The 20,612-nt window shown below is 44.9% G+C and overlaps 2 protein-coding genes across 5 annotated transcripts in view; both read right to left on the bottom strand.

Moving 5' to 3' along the window:
* Window positions 1–8,288, bottom strand: part of LOC135914024 (uncharacterized) — a 19,082-nt gene extending 10,794 nt beyond the window's left edge. For 2 of the 4 annotated variants that reach the window (XM_065446728.1, XM_065446729.1), the window contains exon 1: window positions 2,345–2,535. The gene's annotated coding sequence lies outside the window, so the exon portion shown is untranslated. Of the gene's footprint in view, window positions 1–2,344; window positions 2,536–7,093; window positions 7,149–8,258 lie in introns of those variants that run through there. The other 2 variants (XM_065446730.1, XM_070538119.1) reach the window with 2 other exon arrangements.
* Window positions 8,289–9,608: 1,320 nt separating this feature from the next.
* Window positions 9,609–20,612, bottom strand: part of LOC135914025 (calphotin-like) — a 31,600-nt gene continuing 20,596 nt past the window's right edge. Inside the window, exons 3-5 of the mRNA XM_070537978.1 lie at window positions 18,387–19,361; window positions 11,822–11,913; window positions 9,609–9,854 (exon numbers count right to left, since the gene is read on the bottom strand). Of these exons, the coding sequence (XP_070394079.1) occupies window positions 9,609–9,854; window positions 11,822–11,913; window positions 18,387–19,361 (1,313 nt within the window). The remainder of the gene's footprint in view (window positions 9,855–11,821; window positions 11,914–18,386; window positions 19,362–20,612) is intronic.

The following is a 20,612-nucleotide window of genomic DNA, read 5'->3' as shown; positions in this document are numbered from 1 at the left end:
TAAACGAAGGCGTGCCGATTTCCCAACCAAAATGTATTAAGATTCTCGGTCTCCATATCCAGAAAGATGGAGGTCCCGCTGCGACGGTGCATCACCTGCTCAGGCAAGGAGAACAGGTGCTGCACATGATGCGTAGGGTCTCCAACCGAGCAAATGGAGTTAAAGAGGCAGATATGCTTCAACTAAGAAACGCACTAATTATGTCGCGCCTGCGCTATCACCTGCCCTATACCAATCTCCGTCAGCAAGATATCAATCGCCTTGATGCGCTCATCCGCAAGGCGACAAAGCTGGCCATCGGCATCCCGTTTAGTGCCAGCACTAAGCTCCTCATTGACATCGGTTGCCATAACACGGTGGCGGAACTAATCAGCATTCATCGTCGTCGCCAAGAACTGCGTTTGCAGCGCACGTGTCAAGGCACGCACATCCTCCATAGTATCGGTCATCATCCAGAAGCTGCGCCCCTTGTGAACACGCGCCCACTACCACCGAAACAACGCGAACTCCTAACCATAGCTCCACTGCCACGCCATATGAATCCAGAACGAGGCAAGGAGAGGCGACGACAGCGAGTTGCCTACTTTAAGAGGTACACGGCAAGACACCCTGACGGCATATACTTCTACACTGATGCTAGCGTTGGTGCACGGGGCTCCGCTATAGCAGTCGTGAATAACGACCTGCAAACTGTACATACTGAGTTACTCCCAGAGACAGATCCGACCTTAGCGGAACTGACAGCCATCGCAACCGCGATCAAACACATGCCCCTTAGTAACTCAGCCTACCCAAGAATCATATTTACCGACTCCATGGCGGCTTGCAGGAAATTGTTGCACAACGATCTCCCGGCCCACATTTCGACATTTATTCAAGAGCACCTTCAGGGTCCTCTGGAAATCATCTGGATACCTGGTCATGACGGACTGCCGGGAAATGAAAGAGCTAATCAGCTCGCCTGCGAGACTTTGAACCAGGCACCCTGCATTCCGCGACCAGCCCAGACGAAAAGGTGGGCTCCCCTGCTTCTGCGGCCATATCAAGAGGCAAGACGCAAGTTCCCCAAGCTCAGCAAAGTGCTCACCCGTGAACAGGGTGTACTGATTCGTCAGGCTCAGACAGAAACACTCCCTACACCAGCACGAATGCACCTCCTCCGTGGTCTCTTACCTGAAGATCCCCCACCCTGCCGATATTGTGGAGAACACCCGAACACATCCCATATCCTCTGGTCCTGTGGACCACCCCCACCTCCCCTTCCTGCCCCCACAAATCTTTCCCCTAAACCCCATGCCGGGTGGCTGACAGAAGCAGCCAGCGCCGACGACCAACGGTACCTTGCGGCGTTTATCAGTGCTGCACTGAAGAATGCCGCAAGCGAGGCTCTGGACTGAGGGCCTTTCCACCATACCAACCAACATGAAAATAAAGTTTTTTCTCTCTCTCTCTGGACAGTCACAGGTGGTGAACTTCCACTATAGGTGATGAGAATGTACGATTGGGACAGTTCCCGCGTTACTAGGCTGTTATACCCTAGACCCAGCTGACGGAACTACCTATTCCCTGGGCTATTTCGCCGTAACTATAGCCACCTCATTTCCCAAAGAGTCACATTCGTCTGAGCGGAAACCTTGAAGAGACCGGCGAGTACAATTTCCATATGCTAGTGCCAAATGTTTGCTACGTTTTCTCGAACAATAGAGCCCTGACCCATGTGAACGATTGTGTTTTATGTGTTTTATTCGAATGCGAATACAACCAGTCCATTTCAATCATTACGTTCGAAGAGCGGGTCATATTCCACTGAATGACATTCAACCAATCTTAATTTTACAAAATTTGACTACAATTGCAAAACATCAAACAAAAAGGCATACAAACGTCGAATTCCTGATTTCGCAAAACTTGTGGAGAAAATGTGTGTCTAAATTCCGTAACCAGCACCTCACAGTAGCGCTAATAGTTTGTATGCATAACATTTTGTCTTATCAAAACATGCATTTCGGGATAGTAACATCCACAAAACCTCCATCAGACGAGCTAACAAGAACATATCAAATGTAACATAGAGTTCGGTTTTCTTTTGCCTTAACGTAAACGTACCGTTTTAATGTCAGCGATAATGTTGCGAATTTGCCATATTCATGCTTAGTTTTAAATTTTACTATTGCTCTGTAATATCTATCAGTTCCCAGAGGCCTTAATCAATTCTTTGTACCATTCAGCCACAGTAAATAAAATATTCATCCAAAAATAAGCAACTGTTATTTAAATTAGTACAGCGGTCGCCAAACAAAAGCATTTCAGCGCTTCACCAGCGAGGGCCATAGTGTATACTCACCAGGGGTTGGAGTTGCAGTTCAGTTCAGCCTAGCAACGTCGCTATCGCCTATATTGCAAGTGAGACGCCTGCGCTGTCAATAACGCTCTACGTGCACATGTTCAGCTATGCGGTCTGTTCAGGCTGCTAAAAAAAACGATCCGCGTTCCATGGAGATGGTTGCTGACCTCGATGTGGACAACTTTATGTCCTCAGGAAACAGCTGGGACGTTCGTGCTACAGTCGGAGTGCCCTCAGAGAGTTGATGCAAATCACATTTAAAGGAAACGCGGGCACCGCGCTCAAATGACGCCGACATAGAACACGCCACGTTAGAACCAACGCGGAGGATGCAGTTGTTTCCATAATTAAGGAAGGGCTTGTGAGGCACGTTTTCACCACAGCCTTCCGCAAGATTTATTGTCTGACTAGTGACGGGAAGTAAATTTTTTTGTTCTCGCGAGTGCTGCACACACACACACACACACACACACACACACACACACACACACACACACATATATATATATATATATATATATATATATATATATATATAAGGCATTTTTTTGCCGATAATTATGGTAGAACGTGGTGATCATTTTGGTAAAGCCATCTGTTGGGCTCTCTAGAGCTGCCGGCCTGTCAAAACGTGGCGTGATTTATGCAGCGCGAAGCACTGAAGGGAGGAAATAAAAAGAAAAAGAACGACAAAGCGCACGTGTCTGTCTTTTCGCTAACCCTTGTTTTTTTTCTTTATTTTGTATCCGCACGCCAGTGCTTCACGCTGCAGAAATCATGCCATGAACTCGGAACAGTTCGCCCAAATCACTTTTTTGTGAAAACATGTTTTCGTGTCAAACGAGACTGCACTCGTGTGACTGTTGCATGATTGCATGGGTGAACCTACACGTGCACGACAGTCGCGAGGTGAGGACCAACAGAGTGATGCAGGGTGATCGGCGACTGACGGCTCACTTGCGGGCATCCCTATAGCTTTTCTCAGAACGTCCCCCTCAAGCTAATACCGCCACGGCTATATATATAAAGAAGTTGAGGCAGCAATGGCTAACTCTACTAGCGAACATAATCGGCATGCATATATGCACTACAATATTTCTGCTAAGTATTACTCGTCGAACCTAGCGTCAAGGCAAATTTAAGTGCGTCTCACTGCGGATTCTTCCCTCTCCCGTGGCATTTACTTATGCCACGGTTTTCTCATTAGGGCTATATGAAAAGAAAACATAAATCAAGATTTCGTTTGCTCTTATTTTGCGCTAATGTTACCGTGATGTTTTGCACGTCAACCAAGGCTGTGACTTGTGCGATCTGTAATTAGAGTCATTGACAATGACCCCATTTTCTCAACGTTGTTCTCTTGACACTTAAGCACACTTTTCGCTTATTTTTGCTTTCTTTCTGCCTCCAGAACAGATCAATTCTACACACATCTGCTGCTCGTAAAAAGAAAAAAAAAACATATGCATGCTAGCTCGAGTGACTCTTCCCGAAGACTAAATCGAAGACTAAATTGAGTTTTGTGTTTGGGAGCAGTTTCACGAGAAAACATAGTTTCAGCCAGGGAACTCCATTCAGTTGTAGGCTTAACTTTGTCTTCATCGCTGCCTCCCACACTAGTACCTAACGAGATACATGTAATTCATTACTTGTATTCAATTCCACTTTTAGTTGTCTTTTTTATTGATTACTCTCTTTATTCGGTAACGCTCATTACTTTTTTTTCAGTGACGACTTACCTGTAACTACTCAATTTATCAAAGAGACAAGCTGTAACAGGCAACGCAGTGCTGAGCACTTGAATTCAGCGGTAACCATATGGTCAATGCCCGCGGTTCTGCCACGTAGCAGCATCTTTGACATCTTATTTTTCAGACAGGCAGGGCACTCAGTATTTCTTTCCTGCACCAGATATTAGACACCACCAGATATTGGTGCCCATTTCGGAAGTTGATGCCAGGGAATCACCTATATATGTACGGACGACATCTTTTTTTGTTTCGTGCTTTTCATTTGCTCTAGGCCACCGGAGAGTGCCTTTTCCAAAACCCAGCAACAATGACGTGGTGCTGGGCTTCGAAGAGAACCCATACGCGAGCATAACGCATTGTGCAACCGCATTCTTTTGCGCAAGTTGTTCGTAGGTTACAACACCGCACTTTCCTATAGCGCACACACAGAGCACCAGATCGTACATAGAGTGCCCAGCAACGATATTTTTCATTGTCGCCGCTAGTCACTGCTGATGCTTTCGCAAGTATAATAATTAAAAATGAAAGAAGGAAGATGACCGACGGTAACTTTGAAGAGTTATTATTACTGAAGGCACACAACGTGTGAAGGGCTGCAGGAGGTGCACTGAAAGAGCCAGGTCAGCTGATCCTATTTACTTTATTTGAACGATATTAACAAAAATAGAAAATAAGGAAACATAGAAATTAACCATTACATTTTAGTAATTGTTCAATTACTTTCGTAGATCCGTAATTGGTCCACGTATTCAAATGCATTTTTGAATGAAGTAATTATAATTGTTATCGGTTACCTTTCATCCCGTAACGTGTGCATGTCTGTCGTTTCCATACAGGGGCAGACTTCAATCTCGTCTACACTAGAGCGAGAAAATGAAATAATCTTATTGTTGTAGTGTCATTAAAGCACCCCCTCCCCCTCCGAGAAGTTCCCAAGATCCCCGAAGTTGTGTCTTCAAAGTCAAAGCTATAACTTCCGTCGGATAAACGTGCTACTCATGCTCTGTTGCAGTCAATTACACGGTAAGCTATCGCTTGTCTGTCGGCGTCTTCAGTCGAAGCAATGCGCGGAAGGTTGGTGGCCGTTTGGTGATTCATAGATCTTGTTCGTGCTTTGAGGCACATATATTGAGTTATCAAACTGAATTGTTCTTAAATGGTTCAAAAGCTTTTACTCGGCCCTGTATTTTCAAAGAACAAGCAGAAGAAAAATATTTCACTTGTGTCAACTCTACAAAATGTCGCATATCCACGCTTTCGCCAGGCACGTAGAAGGTAATTAGTCTCACACTAGGGATATTGAAGCGATGAAACACAAAACTTATTAGACTTATAAGTGTTGTTCCCTACCCCCTCTTTTTGAATTTTTAGTGGTTTGCGCACCCCCACTGTGCGGATCGGGAAACCATTGGAGGTAGCAGCATGCATGCGTGGCATACTTGTACACGTTGCAGGAAAAGAGAAACGATTACAATTGCAGTACTCAAATATGTAATTGACTACAGCTACCTGTTAGTGGCCTAGGAAAAAAAATGGGAGCAATTACTAAAAGGTAATTGATCCCTGTTACGTTACCTTTCTGCCAACATTTATTCACATTGATCAAATGCAGCAAACGGAACGACCTGGTTTGGTTGTTTCTGAGCATCCCCTGCAGGCCTTCACACGTGTATTTTCACTAACAATAACTTTCCAGGGTTATCATCGGTAATATTTCGTCTTTTTTTTGTTTCTTTTCCTTCTTTTTGCCAAGATGTAAGCATAGACTGGCAGTGACAACGAAAATTCGCTGGATGAGCGCACCTGAGTGAAGGAGGGTCTCGTAACGTACGAACACGTTGCGCAAAATGCGATTACTCAGTGTCGCGAATCCCGCGTCTGGGTCCTGTATGAAATGCCGTGCTTCGTTATTGTCGCTGGGACTCGGAATAAGCTCTCGCAGTAGAGCCAATGAAAATCTACGTAACAAAATTGCCCGCAGGTGATTTCCTGGCACCAACCATTGAAAGCGAGCCATATAGCAGCGCCGGTTCGAATATTCAGTCAATATCTGGTCCATGAAACAAATACCGAGAGCCCAGGTGCTGACTCTAAAAATTCGCATGCGCAAGGCTGTTGTTGGTTACAACCGCGAGCGTTCTACTGCGCATAGACTTGCACATAACGAATGGCATGTAAATAATTACTTGTAATCAATTACATTTATTAGTAGTTCTAGTATTCCACAATTACTATTTTACTCGGTAACGGCTGCAGTAATTCTGTTACATTTTTCAGCAACCACTTACATGTAGCCAGTAAAACTAACTGACGAGACAAGCTGTACAACAGGCGACGTAGCTTTAAGCACTTAAATTTGGTGGGAGCTGTATAGAGTAGAACGCCTTCGGTCAGGCCAAATATCAGCCTCGAGGACGCGCATGTTCAGGCATGCGAACCCGGGCCCTCAGTATTTGGTTCTTCATCTTAACGCTCGGCCTGATGTTGATTTGAACCAGTGATGTCATGGCTCACTGGCGATGGTCATTTCCGACTTTGGTTCCAGGAAATCAATTGCAATTTTTTAAATTTAATTCTGGGGTGCTACGAGCCAAAACCACGATTTGATTATGAGGCACACCGTAGCGGGGGACTCCGGATTAATTTGGACCACCAGGGGATCTTTAACGTGTCCCCGATGCCCGAGACACAATTGCTTTTTAAGCTTTTCATTAGCCCTACCGGGAGCGCCTTCTCTGAGCTCCAGCAACAATGGAGCTCAGCGCTTCATAGAGGACCCAGACGCGATCATCGCGGCATTGAGTAACCACCCTCTTTTGCGCAAGCTGTTCGTATTCATTGAAACACCGCCCTTCCCTCTAACGCGCTCATCAAGCAAGTTTTCTGTCTCATTGCGTGCTTTCTCCACAAGGAAACCGACGGAGGATGACCGACAATAATTCTGAGAAGCATTTGCTTGTCAAGATAATAAAGTTGTAAAAGGTTGCGGAGGACGCACCGAAAGAGCCTGGCCAGCTTGTTTTATTTGCAGAATTCGTGGTGGTAGGCAAGTAACTGAAAAGCAGTTGATTACACTTTAGTGATTGCTCGATTACTTTCGTGGGGCAGTAATTACCTACTCTAATCAATTGTATTTTGAACGAAGTAACTGTAATTGCAATCGGTCACTTTTTTTTTCTGTACCGTGCCAAAGTCAAATGTAGTTACGCCAAATTCAAATGCTCAAAGCTACTTCGCCTCTTGCAGCTTGTCTCGTCAATGAACTAACCGATTACACGTAATTGGTTATGAAGAATTAATTCAATCACAGTGAGCATTAGCAAGTAAGGAAAGTAATTAATCAATTACAAAACTACGAACAAATGTAGTTGATTACGAGTAATGAATGACAGGCAATTCGTTACGTACAAGTACACTGGTTGGGATGAACTGCTCTTTTTACCAAACCAGACCACATTCCAACTATCACACTTATACTAGAAGTCAAAGCAAGCACTGTAGGAAATCTTTCAACCCGCAATTACGTTGCAGTACGTAGGAAGTCAGGCATAAACACTTCAAAATTTATCTTGCGTTCTTCGGGCTTGTGACGTCTTTCAACCTAAAGCAACGACATCACACCAAATGCTCGTACTTGTCTTTCGTGTACGGCAATAATATTGCCCTGCATCGTGCATGCTGAGGGATGTAATTAAGAAAATATCTGGCCCTCTCAACTGAGTTCAACTGAAAAGTAAGAGCCCTTAACCATGAGTTAGAAAAAAGAGAAGGCAACAAGACGAACGCCGCTTGCCTTGTTGTTTCTCCACTGTTTTTCAGCAAGCAAGCTTACAAACAACCTTGCCCAGTATTTCTTCATGTCGCAGTTCACATCAGCGTTTGCTGTTCCTTAATTATGTTGAGTTAAAACATGCAGAGGGCTAGTTGAGTATTGCATAACACCTTCATTGTAATTACTGTAATGATAACAAGAGGAAGACGTTTCATCAATTTCCCTCAGCATAAATAATCAAACCCACTCAGACATACCCAAAAAAATATTCGTCTGAGCAATCGCTACCAGCGACATGGTAGAATTATAAAGAAATACAACGACTTAATTGAGAGAAAAGGTGCGCACAATGGTAATATCGACCGCTGTCATGAGTGACAGAGTAACTTACCTTCTGGGAGTATGCACTGTGAGGCTTGACTTGCAGTGTGCAATGTAAGGCTTGGCTTGCTTCCTTATAAAGCTTGGCAAACTAATGCGGCCATGTGGCAACACCTGTGCAACTTGTGTTGTGTTGCAATGACAAATGCCTGTACAGCAAAAATAAAGAAATATTACAATATATATATATATATATATATATATATATATATATATATATATATATATATATATATATATATATATATATATATATATATATATATATATATATATATATATATATATATATATGTGTGTGTGTGTGTGTGTGTGTGTGTGTGTGTGTGTGTGTGTGTGTGTGTGTGTGTGCGTGTGTGTGTGTGTGTGTGTGTGTGCGCGCGCGCGCGCGCCTGTACGTGTGCGCGCGTGTGTGCGCGTGTGCATGTGTGTGTGCGCGCGCGCGTGTGTGAGAGTGTGTGAGTGTGTGTGCCGCGCTGTACACAGAGTCAAATCGCGCATTTTTCTACTCTCGTGCTTTCCTTTGTCTTGCGATTAGTCGAGAGCCCCCTCCCCTTACGTACACAGCAATAAAGTTTAGTAAGCTTCATACAAACTTGCCCCTTCAACAAGAGGCGCACTAAAGGACCAGCTGATGAGGAACACTGTCGTGGTCAAGTGGGCAATGCGGAAATGCAGTAAGAAACAATATCACGTTTAGCAGGAATTTAAAGTGCGAATTTTATGGGTATTTTCCTGAAATTCTACCCACGGTCTGCGAGCCTATGAGGTGGCCACTTGACAGGTAGAGAACGTTAGTAGCTTGCACAATTGGCAATTGCGCACTGTTTGTCATAAAGACCTTAGTTTATTCTTAGCAAACGTTTGCAAGTCAAGGCGCTAATAATTGCTGGTAGCCGTCACCGAAACAAGGATAATGTATCAACATTTTGTATGTACCGTTCACCTACTAAGGAATAGAGATAGAGAGAGAGAGCACGTGCAGCGTGACTGAGCGTCGCGTACCAGATAGGAGCAAACGAAGCGTCAGCGCTGCGACGCTGCGAAGTACTACAGAAAAGCATGCGCGATTCCGTAGAAACACACAGTGACGCGACCTCAAGAGGACACTTTTAACACTGTGGGGTGCTTCTCAAAGGATGCAGTGGCGCCGCCTAGCCAATGTTGTCTCGTCTATAATAAATGAGGTGGGTAAGAGAGAAGGAAGCAAGCAAGACCAACCTAATAAACGCCGCTTGTGCACGTGGAGCTGAACAGCACACTGCATACATAAATGCGGACTGTGGCGATTGCGAGGGTGCAGCAATCCACGAGCTCGCAGGCTCGCAACCTAGTTGGTGTCACGTGTTGATTCCTCTGTTCAGTGAGAACTTGTACCACTGAAGAGGACTTCGCAGTCCATGGATTTGTACTCTCCAATTGCGTGAGAAACGAACGAAGACTTCAGGGAAGGTTGAACCCTGCCGCAAACCGTGCCCTGGTAGACGACGCGGCCGATGTAGAGTGCCTCGCCGGAGAAAGTGTAGCCGCCCTGGACTGCGTTATTCGTCACGACGCCTTCAGAACAACAGACCCTGCTGAGCAGCGCGCCATCAGAGACGACAACCTGTCAAAACAGTGGCACGATGTCAATATTTTATCTGCGCATAGTAGTCCGATGGTGTCACGAATGCCGTATTGTTGACCTATGTAGAGCTTAAAGAGCCTTAAACCTTAAAGAGCTGGAGGTGAGCCCGCAACTTTTCCCAGTGTTACTCTACAACGTTTCGTGCGCAGGAGAAAGATGGTGAACTGGGCGATTTATTAAGGCACCATAGCGAGAAAAGAGAGAGAGAGTTAAAGCAGGACAGGGACGTTCATTACGCCACCATGATTCTCGTAACGTAGCCATTGTGGCTAGGCGCCGTAATCATACATCGCGCGAAATAACCGAAGCATTTCCCATCAAAAGGAAAGGAGCAACACGTGTTAACTAGCCACACTTCTACTATGTGATAAAAGGTTTTCTTCCTTGACAACCGCTTGTAATGTTCCCAGAATAATTTCTATCAGCCCCCTTAGCCCAGTGGTTGTGGCGTTATCCAGCTGAGCTCGATGTCGTAGGTTCAACTCCGGCCGCGGTGATGACATTTCTGTGGGGAGTGAAAACGCTTATGTACTTGAATTTAGGAGCAATTTAGAAACCGCAAGTTGTCGAAATTGATCCTGAGTCCCCTAATGTGGCTTGCTTCATTATAAGAACATCGTTCCGGCACGTAAAACCCGTAAATTTCTTTCATTTTTAACAAGTTCTGGTCATTGTTAGGCTTTATTGTGTCTTTTTTTCTTTGCCCGCCACGACTGTAATTGTTCTGTGTTTATTTCAGTAAAAGAACCGTTGTAAGTAAGAGCTCGGGTTATCCTCCTTTTTTTTTTGTATCCCTGTCCCATTCGCATTCCTTTTTTTTTTTCTCACTATCTTACGAATTCCATAATGACCTCTGTGCAACTTGTACTAATGGCATCTGGAGGAAGCCTTAAGTAAAAGAATACATATTTGAGTTTCGTTGTCTAACCAACGCTTTCAGGCATTCAGTCATAAATCATGTCATTTCTTAACTTACAAAAAAGAGACATTTGTGAAGTTAGGATTGAACTTTAGCAACATTACATTTTCGGCTTTTTTGTACGTGTTCAATGGAGCATTTTTAAGCTTAGGGGAAGAAGAGCAGCCGGCGCATCCAGCAGGCATCAACGTCTTCTGAACTGCCATGACACAGAAATATCAAAGTGATTAGACTTCGGTGTCTCTATCAATGGAACCAGAAACGCGATTTCCTCACGACGTCACTGCCGTGTTGACGCAAGTAGCACCACTTTGATAAAAAACTAAGAACTTAATGAGCATCGCATGAGGTTAGGCCTCGATAAGCTATCGCATTTCTCGTTCAAGTGTTTACATTATTAACCCTCGCGTGATACTTTTTATATGAACAAAGCACTGTGCAGTACCTTCAGCGTCAGAAAAATTGGTCCTAGCGCATAAAGTCATTGCAGTGTCGGTTCTACCCAGACCATTGTGCCGTTACGCATATTGCATTATCCAATCAAATCACCATCTATCTTTCTACGTTACCTTAATCCTGTAATGACCAACATAATGTTTTTGCTACGCTGAGTTTGGTACCTAAAAATTCTGGTTTAGACGCAGAAAACGCACAGTCTGTACTACTGCTTTTAATTTTACACTCGATGAGCTCATCAAACCATTAAATAATTGTTTATCATGCTAAGTTATTACTCAAATAATATGTTTTTTTGCTTCTTTTCTGTACGAATTACTCTTAGGCCACAAATAAACGTGAACACGCCTTTCTGGTTATTCTCGATGTTGAACTGCATTTGGACCTAACAGAGTTAATCTTTTCTTTTTCGACGTGTACGTCCAAACTCAGATGCGGTGGCTAAAGGACACGTGCTCTAGGCAACCCAGATGTAAGATAAAGTCAACGAAAGCCATGCTTACTTCGTATTCCTTGTGGGCACGTAGTGCACGTGGATCGCCTCGAGAACAGCCGGACGTGGAACGTGTACCGAGTACGGCGGCTCGTCTCCTCTGCTTACGCCATCAGTGACCGCATTGATCGAGATGGTGCCATCGCGGCAGCGTACCCACCGAAACTGCGCTACGAGAAGAGTTGGGAAAGCAGTTAACAATGCACTAACAAGAAATAGGGAGTAAAGCAATAAAAGGGACTACTTGGTGCACAGTCGTGATTACGATGCGCTAAGCTTTACAATGAAAAAAATATATATAACTAAAAAAAAGAAAGGGGAACAAGCATGCAGACGGACGAAACGCAAGTTTGCCTACAATTCGTCCGTCTGCATCCTTATGCCCTTCTTTATTTATTAATCATGAAGCAATATTGAGCGGATGCTCTTATATCGCTTTTGTCTGATATAGCGCGTTTCCATCAAAACTCAATATAAATATTTTGGTGGAAAGACCACAATTACTGGCGAAGAAACTGAGTTGGTGACACGTTGAAACTGCTGAATTAGAGCGAGGTGGTCCCTCAAAATACGTCAGTTTGTTTAAGTTACACAATTTTACGCTTTCTACAACCACAATTTGCATAATGAGCGGTGCACCTTGATGGGGTGGTTCTTGCGTTCGCCGATTGGTTGGTTCTTTGACTCATAAGAGAAATGGCACGATCCACTCTTGGGGATCGGCCGACAATTGAGCGGTAACAGGGGTCAAGAATAGAAAATAAATCTTGAGAAACAAGCGGTGGAAACAAAATAAAAATAGCTGAAAATATGATAAATTGGGAGTCATCGTTACTCCTTTGGGTTCTCGCAGGAACCTTTCACTTCGTCGGCTGCACAAACTCACCTGCAGCAAATATCATTTTTCATTGACACGTACCTTATATAACATCGAACTCCCCGGCATTTGTACAATATTCTTGGTCATCATTGTCTCTGTGGTCACACCAGTGTATTTAGCACAACTGTATTGCCCCGTGCCACACAGAGTATTATGTAATGACCTTGCTGCAAATGTAGTGAACATTCAAGGTGTACTTTTTTGTCATTTGCTGGGTACGCCATGTTTACAGTATGTATAGAAATGTATTATTGGTTAAGTATCGCTGTTTATGTAGATTATACCGCTGATTCTTCCCTAAAATTGTATGATGTTCCATCTCCTATGTACATTTTATGCATTTCCTGACAAAGCAAAAGTTTCTTGCGTTTCTTTCATCTCTGCGCCATACACTTTTGACTACTCCTTGTAAATATAAAAATGTAACTCTTCTTTCACACAATGGTCTCGTGTTGGAAGCCATAAGGTACATATAAAATAAATTAGTGAATAAATAATTTAGTGAAAAGCGAGAAACTAAAGAAAGGAGAAATTTAACATCCATCTCTCGCCTTGCTCAGAAAATCTGATATTGCATCACAAATCTTGCTGGGCCTGAAACTGAGAACAAGAGCGCGAAACAAAAGGACTACTGAAAGATTATTGTTCTGGTCCAGATTACGAAAAGGATTCCCCAGAAGTATTTTTCTTTCAGCTAAAGTAAAACCGAGACAGCTTTTTAAGAATAAATGTCCTAAACGCTCATATTAAAATAGCATAATAGATTACTCAAGTGGCATTTTGTGTTTGTGTATGTGTGTAGTTGTCTTGATGTCTCGTTTTTCGTATGGTTTCGCAAAACTGAGCGAAATCTCTTTTTTCACATCATCTTGCTTAGAGTGACTACCTGTGAAGTGTATGCGAAATATTTGTGAACACTAGAATAGAGCCGACTATGAGAAATATGATATATTTTTATATGTCCGTCTTTTGCACTGCAAAAGAGTACTCCGAGTTTGGTTCTGAAATGCTAATCCTTCACCTATCATCCTCCTTTGTTCATTTAACAATTCAATGTTGCGAAGAAGCCGGCGACATGGTGTTCCTGTTGCCAACAAACTCATTATGAGCACATAAATCAAAACGCCTTCCAGATTCACTGGGTATATCCCAAACTGCAGACCAATCTACAAATCACACTTACCTGTCATGTTGCAGCTTGCGGGATGGGACCCTTTTGGCAGAGGGAAAGTTGTTAGATATGAAGCTCGTATCCACCAAACCTTAGGGAATGCACATGAGCGAACGATAACACAGTTCGCTCTATTGCTGACACGCTGAAATGTCACAGAATATATATCGGGCGCATGCTATTGTATTTTGTGTTCACTGAAAGCAAGCTTATCAGCATTGTTCTTTGTCCTTCATGCCGATTACTTGAGGCCCAAGCATGATCGGTTGATAAAGTAATGGGAGTCTACGGACGTGTTCTATAGCGATTATTTTTCGTTTTAAGGCGGAGCTCACTTTGCGTCTTTCCCACACGTTACCTATGCTGCCTGCTGGCTGCCTTGCCGATTAGGCAAAAGCTTGAGGCACTGAGTCTGCTTCACTAGGTGCGTGCCTGTATAGTCAAGCTGTGTGACTGGATATGCACAATGAATCTGTTTCCTAACAGGAAAGTTGGGCCACCGGGTATGTGCGACCGGGCATGCGGCATTGGGCATATGAACATTGTTAGCCAGTGAAGAAGCGAGTGAAGGAAGACAGAAGAATTAGCCAGTGAAGGAAGAAGTGAAGAAGTGAACTAAGAGAAATGAAGGAGTGGCCATCAGAAGTAGACGAGTGTGAAGTCAGTAGGTTGACGAGCAAAAATGGAACGAGTGCGTGCATTTAACGAGGAGCGTTGAGCTGCAGGGAAATTAAAAAAAAAAGGTGAATTGAAGAAATCTCATTTGACATCAAAGAAAATCTCGCTCCTCAAATGCCCGTGCGATCCGCATGTTTCTTGCATTCTTTTGTGCCTTTGGTCAGTGGCCCAGTGGCTAATTTTCATTTTTGTTGCCTTTAGACGAGGGCGAACCTGAGAACACTGAGATGCCCTGACGACAACGACAGAAAAATTACCATGACTTTTGAGGACGAAGGCCGCCGTGCAACGGGTTGGATGGAAGGACAGACACAGCAAACTGGGTCCCAAGCTTATGTTTTCTGTCGCAGTAAGATCTATTGAACTATCTAGTAATATTTCAATGTAGCCTGTTTAGCTCAACCTGGAGTTCTTTATTTCTTTCTTTGATTGTTTATTCAAGAAGCTCTTACAATATCGGCGTGGGGTCATGGCTAAAGACGAGAAGTTGCGTGGCTGGAAAGTGACACCTTTGCAGCTGCAGCAAAATTCAAAAATTTTGAAGACGTATGCTAATAATGCATAATAACGTGTGTATTCCTTAACAGTCGTGTTGAGAACATTTGGACACAGAACATTTTGGACATCTGCACATTTTAAACATTTAAGAACAATTTATAGCAAGATAATATTGGCTAACACAATGAAGACACGAAGAAAGAAATTTTCAAATATTTTAGTAATCTAGTAGCAATTCCATCATTTTCTTCCGACATTTCTGTGTAGATACACCGGTGTTTGACAACTCTAGAAACGTCAGGTAATCATTGGAAATTTCGGCAGTTTTAAAGGCAAGCTTTGGTTCCTCAAATCTTCTTCTCTATCATGGCTTAGATGTCACATTTCTTCTTAAGTGTGCGTACTTTCGTCATATGGATATTGGAATAAAAATAATGACGTTTTCATTTAATATTGTCGTAATGCTTCCAACGCTAGATTGTATCTACAAGTTTTCGTTATGTTTAGTGTTTTGTATGTGCTATGGAATGACAGAATACTATCTCTGCATCCTACATTCGCTATTGCCCGGAGCGCACGATTCTGTAACGTTTCCTACGAGCCTAGGTTTGTCTGTGTTGTAGTGGACCATACCAGAAAACAGCATATAAAGCGAAAGTATATAGTGCAAAGCAAATAGTGAGCGTTTCCTGCAGGTGGGACAATGTGTCTGTACTTGTTCTCATTGCCAACAGCAAGATGCCAGATTTATGAATATCAGTATGCTGTGCCTACAATAAGTTCTCGTGGACTTTGATTCTTAGAAATCGAGTAGTTGTTACCTTTTGAATGAAATCATTACGAAATATTAAGCGTGCATTTTCGGCGGTTGTCGTAGTCTTATATTTGCAAGTAAGTAGTTCGTCTCGTCTGTATTTAGTTTGTTGGGCCTAAATCCTACAACCAATCATTTGCCTGATTATTAAATGTGCATCTGAAGGATCTGTGGATCTGTACTTGAATATATTGCAGCAGAACGATAGCTGCTGACAGTAAAGTAACGTGTTAGCATTGGCTCAATATACCGTACGCAACGTATTGCTACCGTCGAAATGAGTAATGTATGAGGCGTGTATGCGGCATAACTTCTCTTTCGTGCTTCCCTAAAAGCAGTCAGCGCCATCTAGCACCGCCACTTCGAAGCCTTTGAAGGGCCTCTGAGATGCATGGCTTATTGGAGGCCACGCTTTGTGCACCGTTTCTCAGTGTTCGCATGCACGGGCGCGGTGCGGGCGAACACTGAGAAACGCGTCATGCGGGAACCGGGCTCCTCTATTGTGTTTCTTTCTGGACATGCTGCGTCATCTAGTGGCACGGCCGAGAAGTCCGTTCGTCGCCTCCGAGTCAAGAAGCGCGGCGCGCCGGTGCCTCCGAACACTGAGGATTGTTCCATCGCTTGCCGCGCACTCGGTGGCACTTACGGCGCAGCTCGCCGAAAACGCTGTCAGAATTGTCAGAATTCTTTTTCTGAAGGAGTGACTTCTTTTCGCTAGAAGTGATGTCTTATAAGTGACGGAGCTTAACGTTTCACGGGAAACTATCTGTGGTATATTTGGCCCTAGTGGCGAAACACTGATGGGGTCACCGCAAAAACCGTGTCACAACGGACATAGTGAGCTCGTGTATTTATATTTATTCAGGTACAAGGGACTTATCAGCGTTGATCCGAGTTTTTCCAGCTGATTGTAATTCATTTACGTAAACGTTTTGAGAATTTGTGGTGCCCAGCGATAATACGCCTCCCTGCCAACAGGGAGTATAGGCTGATACTGCAACCGCATGGTGCGCCTGACAGCTCCCTACTTATCCTTGCATCTGGATGAAACTTGACGTGTCTCTGATTTAGTATTCAGAGAGAGGTTGGTTTAACTTTCTACAGCTGCGCCTGTTACAGAACTCTGAATTGATTACGATCAGCAAGGTCGCTGACTAGATCTCAGTAGCAACTCACTTAACTACTTCACATCATTGATATCCGCCTGGGAACCGAACCTGCTACCTGGTGCTTATCCACGCGTTGCCATAGCCCTGAAACACGGTGTTGTACCAGTGCTGTGATGGCAATTTTACTCTAATGCTTCGTATTGATGCACTATCAGCGTCAAATGAAACGTGAACAGTGGAGCGCGTGGCCCAAGCATTAGTGAAAGACTGGACGGCGCGCACTATATATATATAGTGCGCGCCGTCCAGTCATCAACCATTGACAGGCACGCACATCCGGTCTGGCCGCACCGCGGGATGTTTTCGCTTCTGTTCTGGTTCTTACGTTTGAAATGGAGAATATGAAAAGGAAACAGAAGATAAACATCGTAGTTTGCGGCAAAATTTGTCGCGCAGTTCGCCTAAACCATAAGTGGTATCGAAGCGAACAGCGGTGCACGTAGTGCAGTTTGCACCGTCATGATACAGATTCGCTCATGTGGTTTGCCGCTTGTGCACCACATTCATTCCTTCAATTGGCAAACTTGCGCAGCCGCGACGGGGGCCGGCGTGGGCGTGCCGACCACGTTTGGCCGTTTGCTTGACTCCCAAACGAGCGCCGCGCGACCAAATCGTATGTGCGCGCTTGTCAATGGTGATGACTGGACGGCGCGCCCTATATTGATTACTCGACGGCGCACTATATATATATAGTGCGCGCCGTCCAGTTATCCTTCACATATGCTTCGGCCACGCGCTCCCCTGTTCCCGTTTCATTTGACCCCGATAGTACTCGCGTAAGAGGACCGTAACTCAATCCTTGCCTAAGCTTTAAGTGAATGAGAATATAAACGCGTGATTGGTGTTTTGTGGCAACGCTGAAACAATGAGACAGTGAACAATGGTTACAATAATGAAAGAAATATTGTAGACAGTAGTGCAAGTTGAAAATTGGTTAAGTTTATTCTCGCCTTTCTCTTGTGCCATGATGAAACGGGACAAAAGAAGACGGACCCTAAATTTGTTAAATCTACTAACTTTCGACGATGACTGTGCTGCTTCCCACAAAGGAGATTTCTGAAAATAAGCAAAATAATATTGATTAGTATAATGTTCTCCTAATACACCACTTAATGCTGTACAATTCAAATAATCAATAACAAACTCTTTTTGACCATTGTTACATGCGCAGCATACTGTAGCCACTGGTATGAAGTTCGGCATGTGGCCTTTCCAATATAACTTCTTAATTCCATTGTGTACAACACCTCAAACATTAAATAAAGACAGAAAAGAAATGTGATTGGCGCAAGCAAGACGGACTTATCTAAAGCATAGTAGCAATATCAGCCGGTGATTGTTCTTTTTTTTTTTGTTTGAGCTCAAGTATCGTTCCTTTAATTGAACGTGAGGCTGTTTCAAGCAACGCATTTCAATGTACGTGAAGTACTTACACTTCTTCCTGCGGAGGAGAGCGGTGTAGTCGTAGGCGCTGCCGAGACCATAGCCGTAGTTCAGGCCATAGCCGAGGAGACCGTGACCGAAACCGTAGTGGCCAGCGCCGTAGCCGAGGGAGCCAACACCATAGCCGTAGACTGGGGCGGCGTGGTAGGAAGCGAAAGCTGGGGTGGCAACAGCGGTGGCGACTGGGGCAGCGTGGTGGACGGTGGTGGTGGCCACAGCTGGAGCAACGTGGGCAACGGTGGCGACAGCTGGAGCAGCGGCGTAGGTGGCAACTGGGGCAGCGGCGTAGGTGGCGACTGGGGCGGCGTGAGCGACAGTGGTCACAGCTGGGGCAGCAGCATAGGTGGCGACTGGAGCGGCGTGGGCCACAGTAGTGACAGCTGGAGCAGCAGCGTAGGTGGCGACTGGAGCAGCGTGAACGGCGGTCACGGCTGGAGCAGCGTGGTAGGTGGACACGGTGCGGGTAACAGCTGGGGCAGCAGCGTAGGTGGCGACTGGAGCGGCAGCGTAGGTGGCGACTGGAGCCGCGTGGGCAACAGTGGTCACAGCTGGAGCAGCAGCGTAGGTGGCGACTGGAGCGGCGTGGGAAACAGTGGTCACAGCTGGGGCAGCAGCATAAGTGGCAACTGGAGCGGCAGCGTAGGTGGCGACTGGAGCGGCGTGGGCAACAGTGGTCACAGCTGGAGCAGCAGCGTAGGTGGCGACTGGAGCAGCGTGAACGGCGGTCACGGCTGGAGCAGCGTGGTAGGTGGACACGGTGCGGGTAACAGCTGGGGCGGCGACAGCGTAGCTGGCAGCTGGGGCGTAGCTGTAGCCGAGGCCGAGACCAGAGTAGCCGATGCCATGAGCAAGGCCGTAGTGGGAAAGGCCGAGGCCGTAGCCGCCGGTCAAGCCAGCGAAGGCGCTGGTGGCCAGAGCCAGGACAATGCAGGCACGGATCTGGGCAAAGAATACGATGTGGTGGGCTAAACATCACATTCGTCTAAACAACAAGGTGCTGCCTTAATGTGTACAGCTTTTCCTTAATATTTGATAGTAGATATCTAAGGTTCCATTTGCGTCCTATATTTGTGTAAACGTTGATGAATGGTGAAATTATTGGAGCGCAAATATCTCCGGCTGCCATAAGACTTTATAATCGCCCTATACAATCCTAAATGATCAAGGTTTGCCTAATTGCTTTGAATTCTAGTTTCGCATGATGTGTTTAAGTATTCGCCACAAGCTTATTTTATGTCAAAGCGAGTGGCAGCAGTTTGCCTATGCGTCCAGCTTTTGGTACCCAAAACTGATTTCAGACCGCGGCTTTATAAGGAAGTGTTGATCAGGAAGAATCTAGGTATGGTAAAGATGGGCGTAAGCATCCTAACGAGCGTACGACTAAATCTGAACAACTGTCTTGCACGTTCATCAAACGTTTGACTTCAGCTTCCCTGTAAGCCCAACTCCCTTTAAAGCTCTCTTATGGATCCAAGCAAGATTCTTATTAGAGACATGCTGGTGCTTCTTACCATGGTCTTTCTCAGCTGCTAACGGTCCAACTGCTGACTTTACCTACGTTCGGTCTCCTTTTTATATCGAAATGCTCACCGGCGGCTCTCTAGCGGTGGCCGAACAAAGTGCGTAGATACAAAAGAACAAAAAGGAAGACGATATATTGCAATTTATGCATGTTTTACCAAAGCGGCTAGAAACGCATTCCGCACCTTCCCAGGCGTTCTATCCTCCTCACTTAAGGTGAAGCAAAAAGAAGGGACGAGCCACGCAACCATAATAGAGAAGCAGTGCTACAGCCCGACCTTGACACCCTGTATCGGCACCGTCTATCGCTGTCCTCTACACGTATAATCATTTGTGCTGAGAATATAACTGCGCTCGGAAGCAGCGGAATACAAAAGAAGCCAGAGTGAGAAGCTGGGCTGGCGACAACTGAAGGTTTACTGAAGCGCGCACAAATCAGGTTTTCAGGTGCACCCACTGACGGAATGTAGATCATAGGGCGTCGTATACGATGCGCGTCTCCTACCTTTATTTTATAACCTTCTTTTTCCTGTTGAGCTGCTTGAGCTCATGTTACACAAGAGTGATGTCGTATTGCAGGGAAATCTATACGAGAAAGCAGTCACGTTTCGCCGCGTTGGCGCTAAGCTGCGCGTAAAGTTATTCACAAAAGCTCTGCCATTTGTGAGACGTAGAATCCTTGCAGGCATTAGCGG

Source organism: Dermacentor albipictus, chromosome 4, assembly GCF_038994185.2.
Source record: "Dermacentor albipictus isolate Rhodes 1998 colony chromosome 4, USDA_Dalb.pri_finalv2, whole genome shotgun sequence".
In the NCBI taxonomy this organism is placed as follows: Eukaryota; Metazoa; Arthropoda; class Arachnida; order Ixodida; family Ixodidae; genus Dermacentor; species Dermacentor albipictus.
Note: the sequence above shows the minus strand (reverse complement) of the source record. Positions and strands in the feature narration are given on the sequence as shown.